This window comes from Leptonychotes weddellii, chromosome 8 (genome assembly GCF_054177405.1).
Source record: "Leptonychotes weddellii isolate Sample4059 chromosome 8, ASM5417740v2, whole genome shotgun sequence".
Taxonomy (NCBI): domain Eukaryota; kingdom Metazoa; phylum Chordata; class Mammalia; order Carnivora; family Phocidae; genus Leptonychotes; species Leptonychotes weddellii.
The window spans coordinates 53,172,820-53,198,808 of NC_138376.1; the positions used below are offsets into that span (position 1 = coordinate 53,172,820).

Sequence of the window (25,989 nt, forward strand, 5' to 3'; positions counted from 1 at the left end):
AAGAAGATAGCAGGAGGGGAAGTATAAGGGGGGGAAATCGGAGGGGGAGACGAACCATGAGAGACTGTGGACTCTGGGAAAGAAACTGAGGGTTCTGGAGGGGAGGGGGGTGGAGGGCTGGGTTAGCCTGGTGATGGGTATTAAAGAGGGCACGTTCTGCATGGAGCACTGGGTGTTATACGCAAACAATGAACCATGGAACACTACATCAAAAACTAACGATGTAGGGGCGCCTGGGTGGCTCAGTTGGTTAAGCGACTGCCTTCGGCTCAGGTCATGATCCTGGAGTCCTGGGATCGAGTCCCACATCAGGCTCCCTGCTCAGCGGGGAGTCTGCTTCTCCCTCTGACTCTCCTCCCTCTCATGCTCTCTGTCTCTCATTCTCTCTCTCTCAAATAAAATCTTTAAAAAAAAAAAAAAACTAACGATGTAATGTATGGTGATTAACATAACATAATAAAATTTAAAAAAAGAGGAAGATTTCCTGTATACCCGCTGCCCCACACATGCACAGCCTCTCCCATTATCCAAATCCCCCACCAGAGGGGCACATTTGCTACAATTGATGAACTTACACTGACACACCATTACCACCCAAAGTCCATAGTTTACATTAAGGTTCATTCTTGGTGTTGCACATTCCATGGGTTTGGACAAATGTGTAATGGCGTGTATCTGCCATTATAGTATCATACAGAGTAGTTTCACTGCCCTAAAAATCCTCTGTGCCTCATTTATTTATCCCTCCCTCCTCCTAACTCCTATTATGATCGTTTAAAAAGCCTACAAATACTAACATGTACATATCTGTGATTCATAATATTGTAAGTTTTTAAAAATGGTGGACATCAAATTAAATTATATGGCAAAATTTTAAAATTTTTCAGCATATTTTTGTATAGATTATCCCTCAAATTTTACACTTATGATTAAAATTTATGTGATGAAGATTAATTTTATCAAGTGTGATGAAAGATGTATGAAGAAAATGCCTTCATTTTCAAATTTAACCTTAACGTATGGATCTCTACTATACTACAGTCCCCAGATAATCTACACCAGGATCACCCAGGTTGACCTTTAAAAAGTCAAGGTCCTGGAATTTATCCCATATCTACTAAATCAGAAGCCCTGGTTAGTCCACGAACTTGCATTTTAACAAAGTCCCCTAGATAATTTCGATGCAGTTTAAGAACACCAAGGAAACATCCTTCACAAATCAACTTTTCATTCCTTTAGCCATATTCAAGTGAGTATTCTGAAGATAGGAAAGTATAGTGGAAAGTTGAAAATAGAGGACCTAATTATCACAAACTAGTTTTACAACCTTCTGTAAGTAACTTAAAGTAATGGGTCCAAGTTTTCTCATTTATAAAATAAGAAAAACTGTGCATAATGATTTTCAAAGTGCCTCTTCTTTGGTCTCTTATTTTCCTAAATATTTTCATTTAAAATTGGGTTTTGGAATCTTTCCTTTATCTTTTCTCATTCTGAGAATGGAGTTTGAATCATTCCAAAGTAATGAACTCCAAGTCCTAGCAAAGAAGTAGGGGGCTTTGGTTTCAAGCTTGTACAACTTGATTTCTTAAATTTCAGGTATGATTCACAAGGGTTGAAGGAGAAAACAAAAGTGAAATTCCAAAGAAAGCTAACATGGTCATATGGAGAAATAGCATCTTATATTCCTACAGATTGATGTTAAGTGGAAAATGAACTTAAGTAAATTTAGGTTAACAAATTATTGATAAGTTAAAGTTCTATAATACTTGGTAAGGGTTGAAGTTGCATTAGGAAGTTCAAGACTGAAAGGAAAACACTTGTAAAAGTGATTTCACCTGTATTACACAAATGTGCAATTAAAATAAGTTCCTTTTGAAGAATATTTTACATATATGTCAAACACCTGTAAACAACTTATATTTAAAATAAGAGTACATGTGGGACACCTGGGTGGCTCAGTCGGTTAAGCATCTGCCTTCAGCTCAGGTCATGATCCCAGGGTCCTGGGATCGAACCCTGTGTCAGGCTCTCTGCTCAGCGGGGAGCCTGCCTCTCCCTCTCCCTCTGCCTCTATCCCCCCCCCCACTTGTGTGCTCTCTCTCTCTCTTAAATAAATAAATAAATAAATAAATAAATAAATAAATAAATAAATAAATAAAATCTTTAAAAAATAAAATAAGAATATATGTATAATATAATCTGAAAAACCACAAAAATACATTAACACATTTTAACCAAGACTAATTGTTCCTCTGAGCAACAAAAATCTATTTAGTCAATAAGAGCATATCATAAACCTTCCTTAATTTTGTGCACAGGGCCTAGAAGGTTACATTTTGTTAAGACAAATCAAGTTTTATGTTTAAGGTTAAATTACATTAGGCTTTGAAAAGAAAAAATCAGTCTCTAATGTGGGCACATATTCCCCATATACAAAAGAAAAAGACCATTTTCTGGCACTTATCAAAAAGCCTTGAATAAAGCAATAAAATAAGTAAAACTCAGTATCCTCTTACGTTGTTTGTTGTTTTCTTTGTACCCCCTAGAGACTCAAGTAGTTGAAGCTCAATAAATGTTTGTCGAATTGATGTTTGTAAGCCTAGGAGTACTGTGTTTGATACAATGGTAGGTATACAATCTATGAGAAATGCTTGTGAGAGATGCTGATAGATAAGTAAGTAAGTGGGAGCAAAGGGAGAATCACCCCAGGATGAGGAACCGGACTATATCTTGCAAATGCTATTTTAGCAATGGATTGACATAATCGGTTCACTTTGTTAGGAAGATCATTCAGATCATATGAAAGATGAACTAGTGAGGAAATCCACTGGCCAGAGCCTAGTTTAAAAAGTTGACAAAATAATCCAAGTGAAGAATAGTAAGAGTCTTCACCACAGGTGGTAGATTTGTGCTATGCATCTAATCACTACAAAAAGGTTTTTTGGTTTGTTTTTTGTGTATGTGCCCTTGTATGTGAGTCTGAGTTTTACTTTGATTTGCTGTCCATTGCTCACTTCAAGCACAGTGGAAGGAATTAAGAAATTTGACATGAATCAGAGGATTGTAGCTGAAGTAGAGGACTGACTCTCACAACATCTGTCCCAGAGTCTTCCTAGGGAGTTTAGGCAGAAGCCAGAAATCTCAAAACTAAATTTCACATATTCTCTTGCAGCTAGAATTCCTGATGTGGTTTAGGTTCCACCAGTCAGATGTGCTTGTATGAGACGAGTTGAAATGGAATTGAATGGAGGGCCAAGCACAGCATGCGTGGCAACCATTTTGCTGGTCTCTCTGGCAGGCTCAGAGTGGCTGTGGTGGGGGTTTCCAGATCCTAATGCATCAGCTGACGTGGTGGGATTCTAACGCCAGCAATTTTGGCAATGGCTTTCTGATCCTGCAACTTCCTGATTGAGGAACTCTGAGTAGTTGGTTTATGCTTTTGTTTTAGGGATCCTTCCTGGAAATCAGGCTAAGAACCCACTTCTGTCCCCCTTCCAGCAATTTTGTAGCACCAAATTCCATAACTTCATCTTTTTGCCTAAAAGACTGTGATGTTATTTCCAACTCAACTCTAATACAAGGGACTGTTATTTCCAAGCATCATTATAAAAAATTAGTCACCACCGGAATGCAGTGGAATTTTACTGCTCCTCTGTTAGTAGAATCAGAGAGACAGTTTCATTAAGAAGGGGACAACTGTGTTTTGGGGCCAAGAAATCATTTTTTAACTGCACATATGTCTCTATAGTCAGTTATGTGTGTTTATTGGGCTATCATTCATTAGAACATAAAAACTGGGTGTTTATTTGTTGATATGCAAAGACACTAAAAGATAATTTCAGCTTACATTTTTGAGAACTTTGAGAGCATTCACAATCGTGTTGTTATTATCTTAGCATGCTTTCATATTTCTTTGCTTTAGTAGTTCTACTAACATTACCATGTACTGTACTTTTAGTATTCAGTAAACAGTCCAAGTTGTAAATCATCTAAAAAATGTTTTTGACTAGCTACACCAAAGAAATCTCCCTGATTATTTTACCCAGAACTATTACTCTCTAGGGAACTATTTACTTCCATTCCTTGTCACATGGTGTATGTTGCCGTAAACTGTTAATTTATGTTTATATATAACTTACTCCTAAGTCAACTGTACCTTCCTTGGAATAAAGAACTGTGCTTTAGAGTTGAGGTTAGTGTGAATTTTTTGACAATAGAGGGTGATGCCAAAATCTTTTAAAGCAAGCCTCCAACCTGTTCACTAGCAAAATGTTTAATTTCATTCACTGTCAGGTCTTTTTCCTGGACACCCCCAGGGCTATTGGAGGCACTTAAACAACCTGACCTTCTCAGAAGAGCTCTCCTGGCTTTAATCTCATGCCACTAATTTCATGGGGACTTTATTGTGCTCTGTTTTATGTGTTGTGTGTCAAGGTTGGGAAGGAACACATAGGCCGTTCTCACTGTTTTTCAGTACTCATGCCTTCTCACTATTGTATGCACATCCCAAAGCAGTTCTCCATTTTAGAGTGCTATGTGCAAACTACCCTAGTCTCTGCCCTCCCTTCATCTTAGGGAAAGCTCTTACCTTCCTTCCTTCCTAACACGTAGGCTCTTGAAATCTCAAAGCACTAGCTCCCAACCCCTCGGGCTCTAGGCAAATCTAGCCTAAACTTTGAAAAGAATAGCCAGGAAAAAAGGTAGAATTGTCTTCTAGCTTCTGACCACTTTGGGGATGGAGGAAGGAAAAATACAAAATAGAAATAAATGAGGTACTGTGCCAATTACAAAGATTTCTCTGCATTCTACCATCACTGATCATTTAGCATCTTGCTATGTATCTTATTTATAGCAAGTGATCAACAAATACTTATTAATAGGTAAGAATGTCATCAGTGATTTTCTGTTTAAATTATTTTGCATTTATAGAATGATGTTTTTAGACATTTAGAGAATGATATTTAGATTTTTAGGCATTCATCTTTATTTCCTTCAAATATGTGCCATTAATCACCCAAACAACTTGTTTACAGCTGGAATCTTGGTATTTCTTGAGTGCACTGATGTTACAATAATGCAATGATTATTACATAGTGAAACAATGGGGGAAAAATCACATCCTAGGAGAAAACCAAGGGGTAGCTTCCAGGAGGATGTGAGTCCTGGTAGAGTTTGCAATGTTGCTTGTGTGAATGTTCCTCACCAGCTGTGGGGCGAAGCACTTGTCACAAGAAAGATGTCATGTTCAGAAATACTAATGGTATATGGGTAAACATACTAAGAGTAACCAAATAAAATGCTATGCGATCGTAGCAGGGTAAGTTTTCATCTCAGTGGTCAGGGCCCTGCATGTAAGTATTGTATAAAAGGCCCCTTTCAACTGGGACCTATAGGATGACAAAGTTCTTTATGTTTGAATTTTTAAAGAACAATGGATTTTCAAACAATTATACCTCAGTATAAAGCATATACTAAATCAGGAGCTGACAAACTGGTCCACGGGCCCAATCTGGCCTACTTTCTGTTTTGGTAATAAAGTTTTATTGAAATATAGCCACACTTATTATGCTTATTATTTACATATTATCTATGATACTTTTATGCTACAACAGAGTTGAGTAGTTGCAAAAGAGACTATATGGCCCACAAAGTCTAACATATTTACAGTCTGGCCTTTTACTGGAAAGTTTGCCACACCCATATCAAATCATATGCTGTATTATGAAGTAAGTTTATAGGAAAACTTTTTCCTTAGCCTAGCTCTCTCATTTATATTTACTTAAATAAATTTGATTTGCTGGTTCTCACAATAAATATTTACTCATGCACTCCCTCTATGCTTAGAGTTTATATCTGTTTCTTTGATTAGAGATACTTCCTTGCTCCCACTCCTTAATAATTATTTTCTTTAATAGAAGCCTTAAGATTTCCAATGCTATTTTGTAAGGTTGCTTTTGAAATAATAGATATCCACAGCTATTTTCTACCAACTTGAGCCTAGACTGATGGTGCTTAAAGTATAAAAAATTTAATGTACCAAATAACTTCACTCTTTAAGTTGATCAGGTATTCTTGCACTCATTAAATATAATATCACTATTTCTTTCTATGAAGTGAAATTAGCTAGCCTTTAAATTGGGAAGGGCTTGGGCGCCTGGGTGGCTCAGTTGGTTAAGCGACTGCCTTTGGCCCAGGTCATGATCCTGGAGTCCCGGGATCGAGTCCCGCATCGGGCTCCCTGCTCGGCAGGGGGTCTGCTTCTCCCTCTGACCCTCCTCCCTCTCATGCTCTCTCTCATTCTCTCTCTCAAATAAATAAATAAAATCTTTAAAACATAAATAAATAAATAAATAAATAAATAAATAAATAAATAAATAAATAAATTGGGAAGGGCTTCAGATTCTAAACTACTTTATTTCCTAGTGCAAGTATGTTTGCTTTAATTATGGGATTAAATAGAAGAAGTGTCAGTTGGCAAAGCAGGAAAGGGATTTCAGAATTTTTAAAGTAATTGTTAAAATTCTGCTCAGAAGCTGTTGGCATTAAAGGAAAAATATCATGAAATCCCAGTACTGCAAACACTACAGTCCTTACACCTAACTTATTTGGTTCTGTTTCCAGGGAGTACCAGGTCCCACAGTTATCTCAGGTGTAGAGAATCAAGCTGACTGCCTATATTGACAATAGCATGTGTGTGTACTCTGTGTCCTAGGGAACAGTCGCATCCAGCACACTCGCTCAGGTCCACAGATGATTTCCCAGGACTCTCTCCTTCATTTTAATGGCCAACGGCTGTTGGCTAGTCCTGGGACAACTCTAACTCTCTCAGTTCTCATTTATGAAACTAAGACATATCCTTTCACTGGATGTCGTAGTGTTCTGTATAGAACAGCGAACAGTTTCTATTTGCAGCAATTTAAGATTGAGGGATTTGGTCTGACGGGGAGGGGAGGAGACTTGAATCATATTAAGTGTGATCATTCTTATGGGAATTGGTTTGCCTCAACAACTCTGGTTGCATTCATTAAATAAAGAGTGATAGCAGCTCTCATACATATAACCTGAGAGAGATCAAGCAAGGTTGGGGTATGTAAAAATCTGAATATTTTGCAAGGTGTGGTTTAGAACTTTTCATGTGATGTGGAAAGACTAGTGAGCTCAATTATAATATAAGGTAACATTTTATTTGGCGTATGAAATCAGACACTTGATATTGAATATATAAATAGTCTCCAGTAGGAGTAAAGGAAGATATTTTGTGGAACATGGATTACATAGCATTGTAGTTTAAAACTGTATTTTTCCAAGTATACATCATGCTCAAATAGTGGGCCATCAAATCAAGTTACTGTGACAAGTTTTTTTTTTTTTAATTGTAATCAGTATTAAACTTAAAATAGAATGAGAAAGAATATACCAGAGTACATCATATAGAGTTAGGCTAGGTATTTTATATAACTTTTGCTTCAGTTGTATACTACATGAGTGTAATTGTAGAGTTCCACAGTCCAAATACTTTGAAAGCCGCTGGTCTAAAAGAAGGTGAGGCATGGAGTAGATACATGAATCCCACTGTTGGGACCACAACAGTGATTATATAGAGTCTATTTATGTATGGTTCATTGCTAGTAAGCAAAATTGGGACTAATGGAATACATGCAAGTACATTTTTTACCATTGGAGGTAAGATGAGTGGGAAAAATTGCTTTGTGTGTTCTGATTTAGTTCAAACCGTTGCACTGCTATTCCGTTAGGAAAAATTGTTTTTGTTTTTTGTCTTTTGTCATTTACTTAGCTTGCTACCATTTTCTCTTTTGCCCAGGAGATTGCATCAACAATTTGAAAGCTATAAAGAACAAGTCAGAAAAATAGGGGAAGAAGCACGGCGTTACCAGGGCGAGCACAAAGATGATGCTCCCACTTGTGGGATCTGTCATAAAACCAAGTTTGCTGACGGATGCGGCCATCTCTGCTCCTACTGCCGCACCAAGTTCTGCGCCCGCTGTGGAGGCCGCGTGTCTCTGCGCTCCAACAACGTGAGTGTTCCCTGAGTGCGCGAGGCACTCTGAATGCGGGTAAAAAGCAGTGCACCTCCCAAGCAGAAAACACACACGTGTTAGAAAGTCGACTTGGGCATAAATGTACCTGTTACTGTGCCCTTTTCCCATTTTCTGTGTTTTTCATAAAGTTCAGAGTAGTGGAGTAGTGATGAAAATAAGTCATAAAAAGATGCTTTGCATATGTATCTTAATAAACGATTCCCATTCAAAACCAACAGATTATCTGTGGGAGTAAATTTATTTTCTGAAGAATGTAGTAAATGTAGATTTAGTCTCATGAATTATGAAACTCTTGCAAGTTGCTATGGCCAGTTCTTCTTGTAAAAAGGGAAGAAAACATTTCAGGTTCTGCAACATTTGTTTCAGATTGAATGAAGGTAAAATGTAAGGTAAACAGTGTGGCATTAAATTTAACCCAAGATAAGATGTATAAAGCAATGATTAGTTTCTGTGAGAGTAATTTCCTATTTCTTGTCATGGTAAAGTAATGCAGCACTAAGTTTCTCATAGGGAAATTATTTGGATATTTAAAGAGTATGTCAAAATACACTTTTATAAATTGGGGGGATTTTTGCACTTATTTTCTTCTCTATGAGATGCAGTTTCAATCTGATGCAGTTTCCTTGTTTGGCTTAAATAAGAGCTGGTCTTCTATTATGCAGTGCTTTAAATATATACAATTTTTGAGGCACTCAGATGCTCATTTAAGAGGACTAAATATTATTTACGAAGTACTAGATAAATTCTAATAGTTTAGAATACATTTTAATGTACTTTATTATATTCCCTATCTTAGTATGGATAGAATTATTTATGAGAATGTCTGGGTGGGTTTTCTTTGATATAGGTCTGCAATGTAATACAGGTCTGCAATGTAATACAGAACAGTTAAAATTATCATATACCTAAAGAATTCCCAGTGTTTCTCTAAATAATTTCATATATTATTTAATCATGCATGCAATTTAACATAGTACAAAGTTATACTTAAAAATAACATGAAGCTTTAAACACTCTTGATGTTTTCCTAATTGAGAAAATCATAGTTAAAATCAAAATCAATCTCCCTATCAACATTGTATTCATTGGTAGTGTATTTGAATTACAAGCAGGGTATTCTAAAAACCTCTTCCAGTGGAATTAAGATATTCAGTAAAATAGATATATCTTCTATTTTAAGGTGAGCCCACTATTTGTGGCCTTGGGAAGGCTTTGGCCTTCTTGAACAACAGCTTCTTTATCTTTGAAACTGGGTAGTAATAATTATTGTCTATGATTATTATGATAATTAAAATCTAGGTCTTTATGATATAGCTTTAATTTTTCTTTAGGTGCCATTCTGATGACCAAATAAGTTTTCCTCTTTTCCTGCTAAAAGTTTTTAAATAAATTATCATATGTGATGTTAAAGCCTTTTTAAAACAACCTGGGATCAAAAGAGCATCTGGCGCATAAAAAGGTGCATGAGACCTATTTGTTAATTCTTCTTTGGTGTTCTTAAATGCACTATTTTGAAATGAATTCTCACAGATGATACCTGGGAATGATAGTCAAAATATTTAACAAACCATTTGGCATAGGGTTACTGTCCAATCGGAAAGGTCCTGGCAGTGAGTACTAATGTGCAAATCAGCGGAGTGGAGATGCTGACTCAGCCCCTGTATTGTTGACTGTTTTTAGCCTTCGACTACAGGTTTGTGGAAAGCCAATAACAATACAGTTAACTATTGGTATATTAAAATTACTTGGGTTAAACTCATGTTTAAAGGAAATTGAGCAAAGAGGTACCTCTGCTTTGGAGAAGACACCCAAGCCTAATGTGGTCTACCCATCTTCACGAAACCCATCCAATTTGGAAAAAATATTCAGAAGAACAAAATAAAAGAAAGTACTGCCTCAATTTTGGGCATAAGTCAAAAATATTGCATGACTATATTGTATTGGCTTTTCCTATAAGATTATAAATGTTGAGGTGTATCTTACAAATAAATATTGCTTGTGGAATAATTTATGGCTACAATAGTTAACATCTTTTTTCTCATTTTTATTTCTTACAAATATTTCCCATTCTTAGATTTTCCAAATTGTAACTATAAATATTTTAACAGTAATTTGATAAAATTATTCATATAATTTTATGGATTTTAATAAAATGTCTTTTCAGTAATAGGAAGACTAAATATAATAGTGAATTGGGATTTCTTTCTGAATAATGTTTTAAATAGAGATGTAGTAATCCAAGTTCTAAAAATTTTGGAGATTATAGTGACCAATTTTTGTATCTACTATAGCAGGATCTGCATATGTGCATTTTCAGTGAAAGCTTGAACAATGAGTATTTTGGGGAAGAGTAAACATTTATTTGTAAAAATACCTGTGCTCTAATACTTTAAAAATAATACATGATTATTTCCTTAAAATCTGTTTATTAATATATGCCTTATTTTTGTTTTTCTCTTCTTCTTTTTCCTCTCTTTTTACTCTGCTTCCTTGGATGCTTTCCCAAAGGAGGACAAAGTGGTTAGAATCCATGCTTTCTTTTCTATCATTTGTTATTATAATGTTGTGAACTTTATTAAGTGAATGTTTTGCCTAGTCTTGTTAGTCACTATAATTTCACAAAGAAATTATATGTTAGGAAAAGGTCACTCCCAGTTCTTGTGGAAAAAATAAATAAAATGAACATCTAGGGGCATTACAGAGTTTTATATTAATAGGTAAAGTCTGGGTAGTTTGAGTTCATGGGAACAGTGATATTTTAATATAATTTAAATCATTATGAACCAGTTTGTCCTCTCAGCTGAGTTTTGATGATGATTCCATCTACAATAAGGAATAAACCCAATGAAACAATAAACTCCAATAGGTTGTACCTTTCTCCGCACTCAGTAGATGCATAGGCAGGTGATTTGAAATTTTATTGCAGAGGGAATTGAATGTACTGATTTAGTGGCAAGAATGAATCAAATTAAAATCAAAAGCTCAAAATAAAAAGATTTTTCTATAGAACACAAGTGGCAGAGTTGTCCTATTGAACCACATTTTGCCCTTTTTTTCCTCTCTCATGCATAGAAATCACTCCTAGGGTAGCGAAAGATCACTTTTCACTCTTACCAGCTATAGAAACCACAGAGGCCGAACTTACAAAGATAGGATCCAAGCAGAACCTTCAGTCAACCTGTCTTTTGTATCCAAGATATATGGTTTCATTTAGTGTAAATTACAATTTCTCCAAAGCTTAGTAATTTCCCAATATGAGACTGAGGCAATGAGTATTTTAAGTTCAATATATCAACTCCGCTGCCTTTGTTCAACTCTTTTAAAATTTAAATGATGTACTGTAGTGCATACATAGCAAGCATGACATGAAACTGAACATTAATCTTTTTAATCTTGATGCTAATATATGTTCATCAGTTTTTTCTATGAGAAAGAAATCCAGTTGAAAATTATGTAGGATGGTTTGTTTTCACTAAATGTGTTTGCGTGTACCATTGGGGGCATGTGAGATCATCGTAGGGGCTGTTATTTTAATGCATTAATGTACTGTATTAGAAAAAATATAGAACTAGAATATCACACGTTTGGTTTCATGAATATTACTTCGAGTGAGTCTGCATTTGAAATGTAGATAATTTTAGATTCCTTTAAAAAATAAACATTTAAGCAAATAGTAATGCTGGTGCTTTATAGACCTGGTGGTATAAGACTTCAGGTACTCCTCTAGGGCAGTCCCTTTGGCAGCACTTCCCATAATGGTAGGTTATTTGTGCTTATTATCTGATTATGATTACTGACTGTGTAATGAGAATTCAGGTGCATTTTGTGGTTCTCAGGCTAAAAATGGAGTGGAAAGACCTACAAAACACAATCACTTTCAGTTATTTTCTTTATTTTAATTATAATGCTTATATCTGCCACTTATTTTTAAGTACTTTGTCATAATTTCATTAAAACCCTTTTTAGCCTATTGAAGTTGTTCAAGGAATTGCCTTTCTAGTCCAAGGAAACTGAAACCAGATTTTGTTTTAGTTGTGCTAAAGAGAATAACTGAATAATAAATAAAGTGCTTGATTGTTGGTTCTTTCCCTATTCCTCAGAGCTCTTTTATTTTTGGTAAAGAAATTGTTAATTTATAGGTGTGTATGTGTTGGTGTGAGTGTTAAAGAAAGAGGACTAAGGGTGAATAAAACTTTTCTAAAAGCAATCTACATCTTGATCACTACAATGAATTCTGCTTCGCTTGTTAAATTGGTGAATGAATATGACTAAAATACTAATGTGTATGATATGAAGACCTAAGGATATATAACATACAAATATGTCTTTTATTAAGTCCAACAAAAAGTATTAATGACCATATTTTTTTGCGGGCTGGCAGTATTTTATTTTAAAACTTGGGGCGCCTGGGTGGCTCAGTTGGTTAAGCAACTGCCTTCAGCTCAGGTCATGATCCTGGAGTCCCGGGATCGAGTCCCGCATCGGGCTCCCTGCTCGGCGAGGAGCCTGCTTCTCCCTCTGACCCTCCCCCCTCTCATGTACTCTCTCTCATTCTCTCTCTCTCAAATAAATAAATCTTTAAAAAAAAAAAAAAAAACTTCACTCTTAGCCTAAATAACCTCTCATAGTAACTTGAAGGCTGGTATACTTGCTTATAAGGAAAATGGCTGTCATAATCACTTTGCAATTGACACATGGAATAGCTTATAATAGGAGAGTATTTTATCTAAGTGCATACTCTCATAGGTAAGATTATGGTTATTTATTTCACTGAAAGCCCTCTTCCTATACCTATACCCTCTCCCTATACCTAAATATATAGGGCTAGTGCCAAATTCCCCACGGTGTTTAAATTGCTTTTGACTTTGTTTTCTACTCTCTATTTGGTGCTTGAGTATGGAATTTAGGTAACTCCCTTGATAACATGAACACTTTGCTGTTGGTAAATCAGCTTCCTTGAATCCTCCAAATTAAATTCCTTTGGGACCCCATAAATTTTCATCAGTGTTTCTTTTTTGGTTGGGTGAGTGGGATTGTTTTACAAATATAGCAACTAAAAATGAACTTGGCACACTTCTGGCTAATCTTTATTTTCACCGAAAGTGTCAGGTTTTATAAGTTAAGAGTGTTTTATAGTAGATGTCAGCAATACCATGAAAAACAGAACCCTACCATTTTCTCATTCTTTCCAAATATGAAAGCTGCACATGCCTACCTTTTAAACATCATGTGTAAAAAAATGCTTTTATATATCAAGATGGTAATTAATGAGGTACAATGTTTACAGAGTCATGATTTTTTAAACTGGCTCCTTAGAGCTTTTCATTAGCGTTTGTTTTTAGAAATCATGCTAAATGCTATGTTAATGAAGGAAGTATGTTTTTGTAGAAAGAAGTTCATAAAAGGTAGGGCTTGGATAGAATGGGGCAGTGGCAACAGAATTTGGACCTGGCCTTATCATGAAGTGCTATCTGTGGGATAATTGGTTCTTAATAGTGTAAAGAACTTTCACAGTCTCTGATCTTCAATACCACATGATGATTTAAAGTGAATGTTAGAGTTTGCCTGGGCTCACTTTCCTGTTCTCAGTCTTTTTTTTTTTTTTAGATGCTTTGATGATGGCTTTTTCTGCAAGAATGTTCTCTTAGAGATTCTTCTCAGAAAGATAATATAGGCTTAAGTTAAAGTTTTAGAATGTAGACATATAGATAAACATATCAATAAGGAGATTTAGGGTGCATCGAGAGGAGAACTTTCATTAAGCAATTTAGTTGATTAGATTTCTCATAGCATTTCTGTTGTGCTTATCCTATAGGGGAGTAACACATCAAGTTGTAAAAACTATTGTGTTAGGGGCACCTGGGTGGCTCAGTTGGTTAAGTGTCTGCCTTCAGCTCAGGTCATGATCCCGGGATTTTGGAATCGAGTCCCGCATCGGGCTCCCTGCTCCACGGGGAGCCTGCTTCTCCCTCTCCCTCTGCCTTCCTCTCTCTGTCTCTCATGAATAAATCTTTAAAAAAAGATTTTATTTATTTGACAGAGAGAGAGAGAGCACACGTGCGTGAGCGCACAAGCAAGGGGAGCAGCAGAGGGAGAGGGAGAAGCAGGCACCCCCCTGAGCAGGGAGTCCTATGCAGGGCTGGATCCCAGGACTCTGGGATCATGACCTGAGCTGAAGGCAGATGCTTAACCACTTAACTGAGCCACCCAGGTGTCCCATAAATGAAGTCTTAAAAAAAAAAAAAAAAAAAAAAACTATTGTCTTAGATAATTCAGAAAGTTGTAAGTTTTTTATTCCAAATTTGTTTTAGGAATTTGTTACACTATTTTTCAAAGGTATGGAATCTTTTTTTTTTTTTTTTTAAGTGGATGTGGAGCCCAACTTGGGGCTTGAACTCAAAATCCTGAGATCAAGACCTGATTTGAGGGGCGCCTGGGTGGCTCAGTTGTTAAGCGTCTGCCTTCGGCTCAGGTCATGATCCCAGGGTCCTGGGATCGAGCCCCACATCTGGCTCCCAGCTCAGCGGAAAGCCTGCTTCTCCCTCTCCCACTCACCCTGCTTGTGTTCCCTCTCTCGCTGTGTCTCTCTCTGTCAAATAAATAAATAAAATCTTTAAAAAAAAAAAAAAGACCTGATTTGAGATCAAGAGTCACTTAACCTAATGAGAGTCACCCCATGGGGCATGGAATCTTAATCTCTTGCACTTAACATTACTATTCTGGGAATGTTTGCTAATATTCAGTAATCATTAGGAATTTGTAATCCTGGTTTTGTTCCACCCCAAAATCATTATTTAATGCACTTATAAAACTTGTTTGAGGAAATTACAATTTCACAAATCAGTGTTAAATACAGATGCATAATAGGACAAAAGGAGTTCCACTAGAGTATAGAAAAAAAATCATCCCTTGTAGTATAAGGAAAAGGGCTGTGGTAGAAACAGCTTTCACAAAGCTAAAGACTAAAACCATGGGCGAACTCCCTGGTTTTTGTGAACGTAAGTTGTCGAATTTCTTGTTTATATGCCTAAGAGTTGAGTTACTGAGTCATTTAATAGCTCTATGATTAACATTTTGAAGAATTGACAAACTGTTTTCCCTAACAGCTGCACAGCAATATGTAAGGGTTCCAGTTTTTCCACATTCATCAATACTTGTTATTCTCTGTTTTGTTTTGGTTTTTTTAAGCCATCATGTTACATGTGAAGTGATATGTTATCTTATTGTGCTTTTTATGAAACTGTTTTTTTTTTAAAGATTTTATTTATTTATTTGACAGAGAGACACAGCAAGAGAGGGAACACAAGCAGGGGGAGTGGGAGAGGGAGAAGCAGGCTTCCCGCTGAGCAGGGAGCCCGATGCGGGGCTGGATCCAGGACCCTGGGATCATGACCTGAGCCCAAGGCAGACACTTAAATGACTGAGCCATCCAGGCACCCTATGAAACTGTTTTTAAGTGAAAATTATTAAACTGGTTTGATAGCTCCAAAGATTCACTTTGATTATGTGTATTTCGATTCTTACATAAAAAATGCTTCCAAGTTAGCAATTTCTTGAGAAAGTTTTTTTCTTAAAAGTCTAGCATATTCAAAGTATTAGAAGTTCAGTTTCTTTCTTCTCTAGGGATTCTCTATGTCCCTTATGTTAGAATTATATAAGTACTTACTAATCTGTATGAATCAGAACAGGAGCTCTGTTAAATTTAAGATACCTTAGAATCTAATATCTATCTGTCTAGACTAGCTATCATTAGGGTACACACAAGTAAGAGATTTTTTTTTATAGCCAGTTGAAAAGACTGTTTTTTAAATATGCAGAAAGAACTAGCAGCTTCAGCAAATTTACCACTCAGCCATAGGTCCAAAATTAACACCCAAACTGAAGCCCAGAATGAAAAGGACTATTCTTCTTTGTGTACCAGATATTTTCTTGACTGATGTGAGCTTTTAGTAGCATGTAAACAGATAGACATAAAGACTAAGTAACAACCAGATTGTTATCTGCCACCCAACTTTCATTATATCCCTGATGTCTGCCATCCAACAGATTTCATTAGCAGATAGATTCCCTATTATTGCTGCCAGTAGTGAGGAGTATATTAGTCACAAAAAAAGCCTATTTTTGTCTGATATTAGTAAAGCTGCTCTAGCTCTCTTATGGTTGCTGTTTACATGGTATATCTTTTAACATTCTTTTAATTTTACCTACTTTTATCTTTGAATCTAACATTTGTCTCCTATTAATAACATGTACTTAGGTCTTATTTATTTATTTATTTATTTATTTATTTATTTATTTATTTATTTCAAAGACAGCCTGACAATCTCTGCCTTGTGATTGGATTTTTAATTCATTCATATTTAATATTATTATCAATATGATTATATTTATCTCTTATTTTCTTTTTTTATATTTCATTTTTTTATTCCTCCATTCCTCCTTTACTGCTTTCTTGTGCATTAAATGAGTATTTTCTAGTCATGTTTTAATTATTTCAGTGGTTTTTTTCAATATATTTCCTGAGTTATTTTCTTAGTGGCTCTAGGGTTCCAAAATAGCTTTACAAATCTACTTTCACACTACCTTAATTACAGTAAGAGATAGAAGTTTAATTCTATATTGCTCTGTTTCCCTCTCCCCTTTTTTGTGCTATTACTTTAATAAATTTTATATCTATATATGTTAAAAATGCAGTAATTCATTTTTGTAATTATTACTTTATATAATTATATAATCTTATGTATTTTAATGAAGCTGAGAGAAGAAATAAGAGCAAGCATATATTTATAGGATTTGTTATATAATATTCTTATTTACTATTTTTGATTTTCTTCATTTCTTCCTGTGGATTCAAGTTACCATCTGGTGTCCTTTCTTACTCCAATGCAACATTGCTTTCACCCACTTCCTTTGTGCTGTTATTGCCAAGTATATTTGATTTCCATATATTGCAGGTTAACAATACTAGTATATTAATATTGTTTTATATTATTTTTAAAATCACTTAAGATAAAGAATAAGAAATATGAAATAATACTTTTATAATTACCTATATAATTTTCTTTACCAGTTTTTTGTTTTTTTCATGTGAGTTCATATTATTGTCTAGTGTCACTTCCAGCTTTAACAATTTCCTTTAGTATTTCTTTAAAGTGTGTCTTTAGCAATGAATTCTGTCAGCTTTTGTTTATCTAGGAACACCTTTATTTCACCTTAAGTTTTTGAAAGTTAGTTTTGCTGGATGTAAGATTCTTGGTTGACAGCTTGTTTTACATCTTTAGCACTTCGAATATATCATCCCACTGTCTCAGACCTCCATTGTTCTGATTGGAAGTCAGTTGTTAATCTTATTAAGTGTCTCTAGTACATGACCAATTATTTTCTCTTGCTACTTTCAAGCATTTATCTTTCCCAGCTTTCAACATTTATTATCATGTGTGTATGTCTGGTTGTGGATCTCTTTGTGTTCCTCCCAGTTTGGTTCATTGAGTTTGTGGTTGTAGTTTAATGTTTTCCATCAAATTTGGGAAGTTTTTCAGCCCTTATTGTTTTGATATTTTTTTTTCCTATCCCTTTCTCTCCTCTTGATGGCCACTCCTATTATACATATGTTGGTGCACTTAATGGTAGCCCACACCTCTCTGAGGTTCTGAACATTTTTCTTCATTTTTTTTTCTCTTTCCATCAGATTGTATAATCACTATTGATCTATCTTTAAGTTCATTGATTCCTTTTCCTGCCAGCTTAAATCTACTATTGAGTCTCTGTAGTGAATTTTTTTATCTTGGTTATTGTACTTTTCAACTCCAGAATCATTTTAGCTTTTAATAATTTATATGTTTTAATATATCTTCTCTATTTGATGAGACATTGTTATAACTCCCTTGATTCTTTGAACATATTGATAATAGCTCATTTGATGTCTTTGATATTTCCAACATCTGGGCCTCTCAAAGGAGAGTTCTTTTGCCTGTTGTTTTTTTTGTTGTTGTTGTTAATGAGTTGCACATTACTGTTTCTTTGCATGTCTCATAATTTATAGTTGATTACTGGTCATTTCAGATAACAAATCTGTGTGTGATCCCTGTCCCCACTCCTGGGGCTTTTTGTCTGTTTGTTCGTTTGTTTGCTTCATTATTTGTTTAATGAGTTGGCAGTACTATTTCAGTGAGACCTGTTTCCCCTGAAGTGTGCAACCTCTGATATTAGTACACATGGGCACATCTTTGGAAATGTACACATCACTCTGACCTCCTCCACATCAGGGTTGATAGTATTTTTAACCAGCTGTCTTTTTCTCTCTCTTGTCCTGATCTCCCTGTTAAGCTTTTAGCTATTCTGCTTGTGTTGAATCCAGTCCTTAAAGCCTTCTCCAATTCCAGGCTCTTCCTATCTGTTTGTTTCCCTAGTTCTTTCTATTAAACTTCTAGTTTGTATATTGCTTCACTTCCTGCTCTCAAAGAACTATCAGCCTCCACCTTGTGACTCAGTACCATTGTTTTTAACAGTGCTGCTATGCTTGACCTTTTCCAGCATCTGTTCCAAATAAAATCAGTTCCCTCAGGGAAAGCTACAGAGAGCTCTTTTCCTATGATCTTCCTCTTCCCCTAGTCAGAACCTCTATGCTACTTCTCTGGAGAGTGGGATAGAGACAGAAGCCTGCTTCTCTTAGATAGATACTCCTACTCTATGAGTGTGGCACTGGATGAAGTCAGCAACTTTTGTTCTTACTTTTCCTGGAATAGAACCTCTGCCCTATGAACAAGCTAAGACATAGGTGATTAAGGTACAGTAATCTTGGCCTGCTACATCTACATAGAGCTTCAATCTTATAATTGGGAAATGTGTAAAGGAAGGGAACCCCTGACCACTCAATTACACTTGCTTGAAATAGAGCTTCTGCAACATAGAGCCAGAATGGGGGATGAGAAATGCTGGTGGCCTTCCCATCTGGGGTAGATACTGTAGCCCTTGACTGGGAACTTGGAGTGGTGGGAGAGAAAGCCTATGTTCTTGACTGTATGCACCTAGAATAGAATTTCAGTCTTGCTGAGCTGGTTGGTGAGAAGGAAGGGAGTGGGTTTTAACTCAAATGCCACAGACTCTCACTGTTCTTATGGAGATTTAGTAGATATCCTCGAATAAACATTTCTCCATTTTCTATATGCCATTTGGACAACTTCCAGGGACTTCAAATGGCTGTTTTTTAAAAATAATTTTCACCAGTTATGGTTGTTTTTCCAGAGAGGAAGCCTGCCAGAGCTCCTCACATCATTATTCTAGAAGATTCTTGATAGTTCTGTGTTAACATTTATCCATTCACTAATTCATTTATTCATTTTTCCCATTCATTTATTCATTCATATTTTTTCTCCCATGATCAGTCTTATGTATAATTTTGTTTTCAAAATCAACTCTCAATCACTTAAAAAAATGTAATATTATAATGATAGATGCCACAATGTACTCTTTCTGTTTAACTTAATATAAAATTTACTTCTGTGAGTTTATTATTTACATATTCAAATTAACTGTGTGTCAGTGCATAGTAATTTTTATTTAATGTTTTATTAAATAAAATAGAATTCCCAAAAACTTCCTTCTTCCGCTTTGTGTATAGGATGACAACCATCTGGAAATTCTGTCAACATCCCTACTCAAACCTTTTAGTGACAAAAATATGTGCCCATTTGCTTTCAAGCCACAAGATCATGACTATTATTCATATTCTATTTATTAGAAGTGTTTTGGAGATATCTTTAAAACTTTATAAAATATATTTTAAAGTTATGAGAGTTGTTTTGTAGATACTTAAAAATTTTTTAATATGTTCTAAATCTGGTAGTCATAACTTGAAGTTAGGCACCTAGACCTTAAATCTTTTTTTCATATATTCCCTTACTATGGAATTTAATAAATCAATGTATTGACCGAGTAATTTATTTTGTTGTTGTATAATATGTATATGCAATAGATTCTTTTCACACACATAAACTTCAACAGCAAATATTTTTTTCCAAAATTCCATTTGAATTGCTCTAAAATGACAGAAAACTAACTTTGTGCATTTACTTTATAAACATCTATGTTGTAAAATATTTAATTTTCATAAAAATCAAACAAATGTTTTTACTGACCATTAAAGTGCTGTTGCAGCAAATTATATGGGTAAAAGTAGAAAATTCACCTTCTGTGGGGAAAATATTACACCTTTGTTCTCTTCAATTACTTCTGGGAATTTGAAAATGTCTGTCTTTAAACTACATAAAAACACAGAAGACGAACAGAGTATGCAATTATGTTTTCTGGTACAAGCTAAACCAGATAGGACAATCACAGGGGTAGGTACACTTGATGGAATATTGCAGGAGGTTTTTAGGGAGGGCAGTAAGTTAAGCCTCAGGTTGGTGGTTGGAATGGATAATCACAGAGATTTCTTGTTTTGCTCAAAGTAGTTGATATTTTCCTTGTTTGTTGTTGTTATTCCTCACTTTTAGACATGGTTAAAAAATTATTACTCATTATAATTATTTTGTTTCTTTGTCATAAGAATATATCTTCTCAAATCTATATATTTTGGTTGCTAGATATGCCTAAATTCTTATTAGATATCAGAGGACCATTTGTTGGGGGTTTTGTAGAGGATATTCATGCATCAAATGCAGTTTAGATTAATTTACAAGTTAACAATGCTATTAATTTCCCTCCATATATCTTGGGTTTTTTTATACTTTCATACCCTTGCTTAGTTTCTTTCAATACCAAAATAATCTTGGTCAACTTTTCCAACTGATGAAAAGTACTTTGCAAATTCCAAAAGCAACTCAAATGTCATTCCCAACATGAAGCCCTCCCTGAGTGTCTCAGGCAGAGTTAGAGTTAGGTCTTTCTACACCTTTTACACACCTTTATTATAAATATCCTATTGATTAGTGACTTTCTTCTAGGTATGTAAAGAATAAATACTACCTTGAATACTCAATGATGAACACATTACTTGACACACACTAGGTACCCAATTCATGTTTGTTGGAAAAATGTGAATTAAATGAGATAACAAATAGGTTCTCTCAACTCTAACATTTCATGTCTATGAAATGTTAGCTGTGGAAAATCTTTCTTAGAAACTAACTAATGTTTATTAGGCATATGTTTCTTAAACACTAGATAGCAAGGCCTAATTTCTGTGCAGTTCATATCAGAGATTCCACAACACCCTTAGCATTTGTTGGTGTCAGTCCAGTTCAGTATTTTTTAAATCATCCTTCTCGGACCATACATCACCAATGAACTATTTAAAGAAACAGTTTGAACACTATCACTTAACTCAACTTTTTGTTTCTATTTGCCAGGATAATATGTTCTTATTTTTCTTTGAGTTCTCTCTTTTCTTAGAGATTAAAGAACTAAAGACTATCCTGCTTTTATTGAGGGATGACTACAAGTAAATACCTCTCATTTTACCCTGACTCTCTGTTTTTCCTATTTTTGCTTTATTTTCAGTTTGATCAATAGTAAAAGTTGGGATATCAATATGAATTACAGGGCATAGCATAAAAAATATAATAGGGATTGTATAAAATAAGTTAAAAAGGCATATACAGGCATACCCCATTTTATTGTGCCTCACTTTACTGCACTTCACAGATACTGCATTTTTTTACAAATTGAAGGTTTGTGGCAACTCTGTGTCAAACACGTCTGTCAGCACCATTTTTTCAATAACGTTTGCTCACTCAGTATCTCTTTGTCACATTTTGATAATCCCTGCAATATTTCAAACTTTTTCACTATTATCATATTTGTTATTGTGATCTATGATCAGTGATTACAACTCAGTGAAAGCTCAAGTGATGGTTAGCATTTTTTAGCAATAAAGTGTTTTTTAATTAAGGTATTAAGAATATGAATTGGGAGGGTTTTTTCAGGTAAATTTTCTCTAATTTTTTTAAAAGATTTTACTTATTTATTTGAGAGAGAGTGAGCATGAACAAGAGGGACAGAGGGAAAGGAAGAGGGACAAGCAGACTCCCTGCTGAGCAGAGAGCCCAATGTAGGGCTAGATCCCAGGATCCTGAGATTATGACCAGAGCTAAGTCAGATGCTTAACTGACTAAGCCACCCAGGCGCCCCAACTAATTTTTGTAATATATATAATAAGGCTGTTTCTTAGAGAAACACTTGCTTTGATTCCTCAGAAAAGTTCCACTATTTTCAAATGAAATTTTCATTCATTGGCTCATCTTTGAAATTTAAGATTGATCCCTTTTAGAAATTTTGCTTTTAGACAAAGAAGAAAGCTTTCATTTTCTGTGAGTCCAGTCTGTCGGTTTTCTGAAAGATAAGCATGATGCTATAGGAAGGAAGCCATGCAGCAGGGAATTCAAGACAGGGTTCCTTGGTTCTTCTCACTTGCTTTCTGCCACTCTAACTCTAGCAATCCTTTTCCCCTTTCTTTTGGCAATATCCTCAGTATTATTCAGGGATTAAGATTTCTTTTCCTCTAAGTATTCTGGTGATTATACATGTCTCCAGCCACTGCAGATGCCTCTGAGCTCCCAAGTATCTGTAACAGGTCAGAGTTCTAATTGTCCTAGAAAATGGAGAGGCCAGGGAAGCCTCAGCAGATGTTTATTAAGCACTCAAACTTAACATGTACAAAATCCAACTCCTGGTTTTACCTTCCAAACTAGCTGTTCTATTGTTGTCTTTGCTACAGTAAAAGCTAACTTCATTATTCAAGTAGTTCAAACCAAAAACGTTGGAGTCCTCCTGACTTCTTTTTTTCTTGTCATATCTTATATCCAATCCATAAAGAAATCTTGTTGCCTCTGTCTTCAAAATATATCCAGAATGCAACCTCTTCTCACCACCTCCACTTTTGCTGACCTAGTACAAGACCATCTAGTCTGAATTACTGGATTGGTTTCCAAAATGGCCTCTCTTTTCTTCCCCCCAAAACTCCACTCTCCAAGCCTCAGCTCAGCTAGAGTGACTATTTTATTTTATTTTTTGTTTTTTTAAAGATTTTGTTTATTTATTTGACAGAGAGAGACACAGTGCGAGAGGGAACACAAGCAGGGGGAGTGGGAGAAGGAGAAGCAGGCTTCCCATGGAGCAGGGAGCACGATGCGGGGTTCGATCCCAGAACCCTGGGATCATGACCTGAGCCGAAGGCAGACACTTAACGACTGAGCCACCCAGGCGCCTAGAGTGATTATTTTAAAATGTGAAACAGATCATGTCACATCTCTGCTTAAAACCTTACAAGGACTTCTCATCTCATTCAAAGTAAAAATGAAAACCTTTGCCGTGATACCCAAATTCTGTGTGATCTGGACCCCACATACATCCTCATCCTCTCCCATTATTCTCCCACCTGCCCACTGTCCTCTGCTTGTACCTTCTTCCTGTCCCTAGTTCACACTACACAAAAACATGCCTAGAGTTCCTAGCATAGCTGCTTCTTCTCCTGAAACACTCTTCTCATTCCTCACTCCTAAACTCCTTTGATCTTTGCTCAAACATAACCATCTCAAAGAGACCCTCTCTAATCACCCCATTAAAAATTGGAGGCTCTTCCCTACACAGAATATTCTTTCCCATTTGTCATCTTTAATTTTTCTCCCTAGTACTTTTCCCTGCAAAAAAAAAACAAAAAAACAACCATCTATCTATCTATACACACACACACACGAACATCTATCTGTTTATTTGTTCACTGTGAGCTGAAGAGGGGGTTTGTTTTAGTCTCTGCAGTATTTCCAGTGCCAACAACAATGACTGGCACAGATGGGCACTCAGAAAATATGATTTATAGATTTATAGATATATAAATAAATGTATCTATGGATATCTATCTATATTTGTTCTGTTTCTCTAGAGAACCCCAACATAATCATATATATATATATACACACACACACATATATATCATATAGGTATATCTCGGTATATGACATCTCTATCTATGTGATTCTAAGTGATATATATAATGTAACATAATGTAATCTGTAGTATGTTTTTTAATGGAATCTCTTATGAAATGTTATTATATCAAACATCAAATGAACAATTGAAGGAATTGTTCTCTAATGCATCTTGAAATTCTTTTGAAAAGAAAAATGTTTGGATTATGTAGACTCATTGTTGAACTGAAAAACTTTTTCTTTTTTTTTTTAGATTTATTTATTTTAGAGAGAGAGATAGCAAGCATGAGCAGGGGAAGGGGAAGAGGGAGAGGGTAAAGGAGAGGGAGAGAATCTCAAGCAGACTCCACCCTGAGTGCAGAACACGATGTGGGGTTCGATTCCACAGCCTTGAGGTCATGACCTGAGCCTAAATCAAGAGTTGGATGCTTAACTGACTAAGCCATCCAGGCACCCCTGAAAAACTTTTCCACTGGTAAAGTAAGGTACTGTGATAGAGAAAATGAGGGAATTAGAATTTGACTTGGCACAATTCAGTCAGTGCAAATGCACAAAAAAACATAATTTTATAATTTATTTTTAATTAGTTTAACACTTTTTAAACGTTCTGCAAAGTAATTTTTAAATTGCATTATTTCATGTACTTGTATCCTCACTGATAGTTATGCTCGTTATTACAGGAAAAATCGTTGTAGGTAGAGATTAAAAGTGTGGCCAGAGAAGTTTAGTCCTTTGATGTACAGAAAATGTACACCAAAATGTTGACAAGATGTGGTTGGAAATCCAGAGTACCTGCCTCAGAGCTGTGGTTTTAAAATATGATCATGTGATTAATTTCTTCCAAGACAAATTCTCATGTTATAAAAATAGTCTCTAGTATTTACAACAAATTTTAAAGGGAATATTAAATCTTATATTTTATTTGTGGACATGTTTTAATTCCTTTGCTTTGCTCTGATTGCTTGAATGACATGGACCATATTTTAATTATCTTGGTTTTTTCCTGAGCAATCACCACAAAGCTGCAAATAGTCAGAACTCTATGAACTTTGTTTTTTTGGGGTTTTTTTAGCATTCTGTGAACTTTGAATGAATGAATGAATGGCACTTCTCTGTTACCTTTTCTTTCTCAATCAAGTGTTTTTGAAATTCCAAAGTTTGAAACTCTAAAATATAATTTTGCATTTTAACATATCTCTTTCCTAAAACAAAATCAATAGAACTGTATGAAGCTATTGTATGGAGCTGTCTTAATCAAAACAATGACTTCTGGCTTTGCCTTCTCCACTCTGTTCAGATTAATGGTATTTAGTCCCTTTCTTTCTTACACAAGGCTCTGGATATACTTAAGTTGAGAAGAATCAAAGGAGGCTCCCCACAAGCTTTTTCCACTTAACCAAGTGCAAGTCTGAACCTACCTCAGTAGTGAATGGTACCTGTATGAAGGATGGGATCAGATTGATTTTAGTGTTTTGGAACATTTACGGAAGATTTGTAAGCAATCTATTTTCCATTTCATGAATGCTTCTTCATCCTACACTTCTTGGTTGGTTCTTTATTATTAACTGGAATGAATTAATTTACTTCAGTTTGTATCTTTGGTAGGCATATGAATTTGGCTGAAAGTCAAATATGTATAGGTCCTGAGATTTCCTAGTCATACATAAAATAGATAATATGTTCTAGACAAACTATGGTATTATTATAAACTGATTTCATGGGTTCTCTTAATTCACTTATTAGAAGGTTTATTTTTGTAAATATGTGACCCAAATACATAATGCATTGTATTTTTGCCATCTCTTATAAGCCAGTTAAAATATACAACATCAAGTTGGATTTCCAAAGTGATTGTATTTGTTACAAACATTTGGACTTGTCTTTATTTAGCCTTGTCAGTGCCCTATAGGAAAGTGTTTTTCTGCACTTAGACTTACGGTATGTATTAGAAAATTAAAAAATAGAAAATTATAGGCAAATATATAGTATTCTTCCATAAG

At 35.3% G+C, this 25,989-nt stretch overlaps 1 protein-coding gene across 50 annotated transcripts in view; it reads left to right on the top strand.

Moving 5' to 3' along the window:
- The window catches only part of RIMS1 (regulating synaptic membrane exocytosis 1), a 488,993-nt gene that overhangs the window by 192,533 nt on the left and 270,471 nt on the right, over positions 1 to 25,989 (top strand). For 45 of the 50 annotated variants that reach the window (XM_081828536.1, XM_081828518.1, XM_081828521.1 and 42 more), the window contains 2 exons: positions 7,823 to 8,036; positions 10,569 to 10,580. In XM_081828536.1, coding sequence (XP_081684662.1) covers positions 7,823 to 8,036; positions 10,569 to 10,580 — 226 coding nt within the window. The remainder of the gene's footprint in view (positions 1 to 7,822; positions 8,037 to 10,568; positions 10,581 to 25,989) is intronic. The other 5 variants (XM_081828537.1, XM_081828489.1, XM_081828494.1 and 2 more) reach the window with 2 other exon arrangements.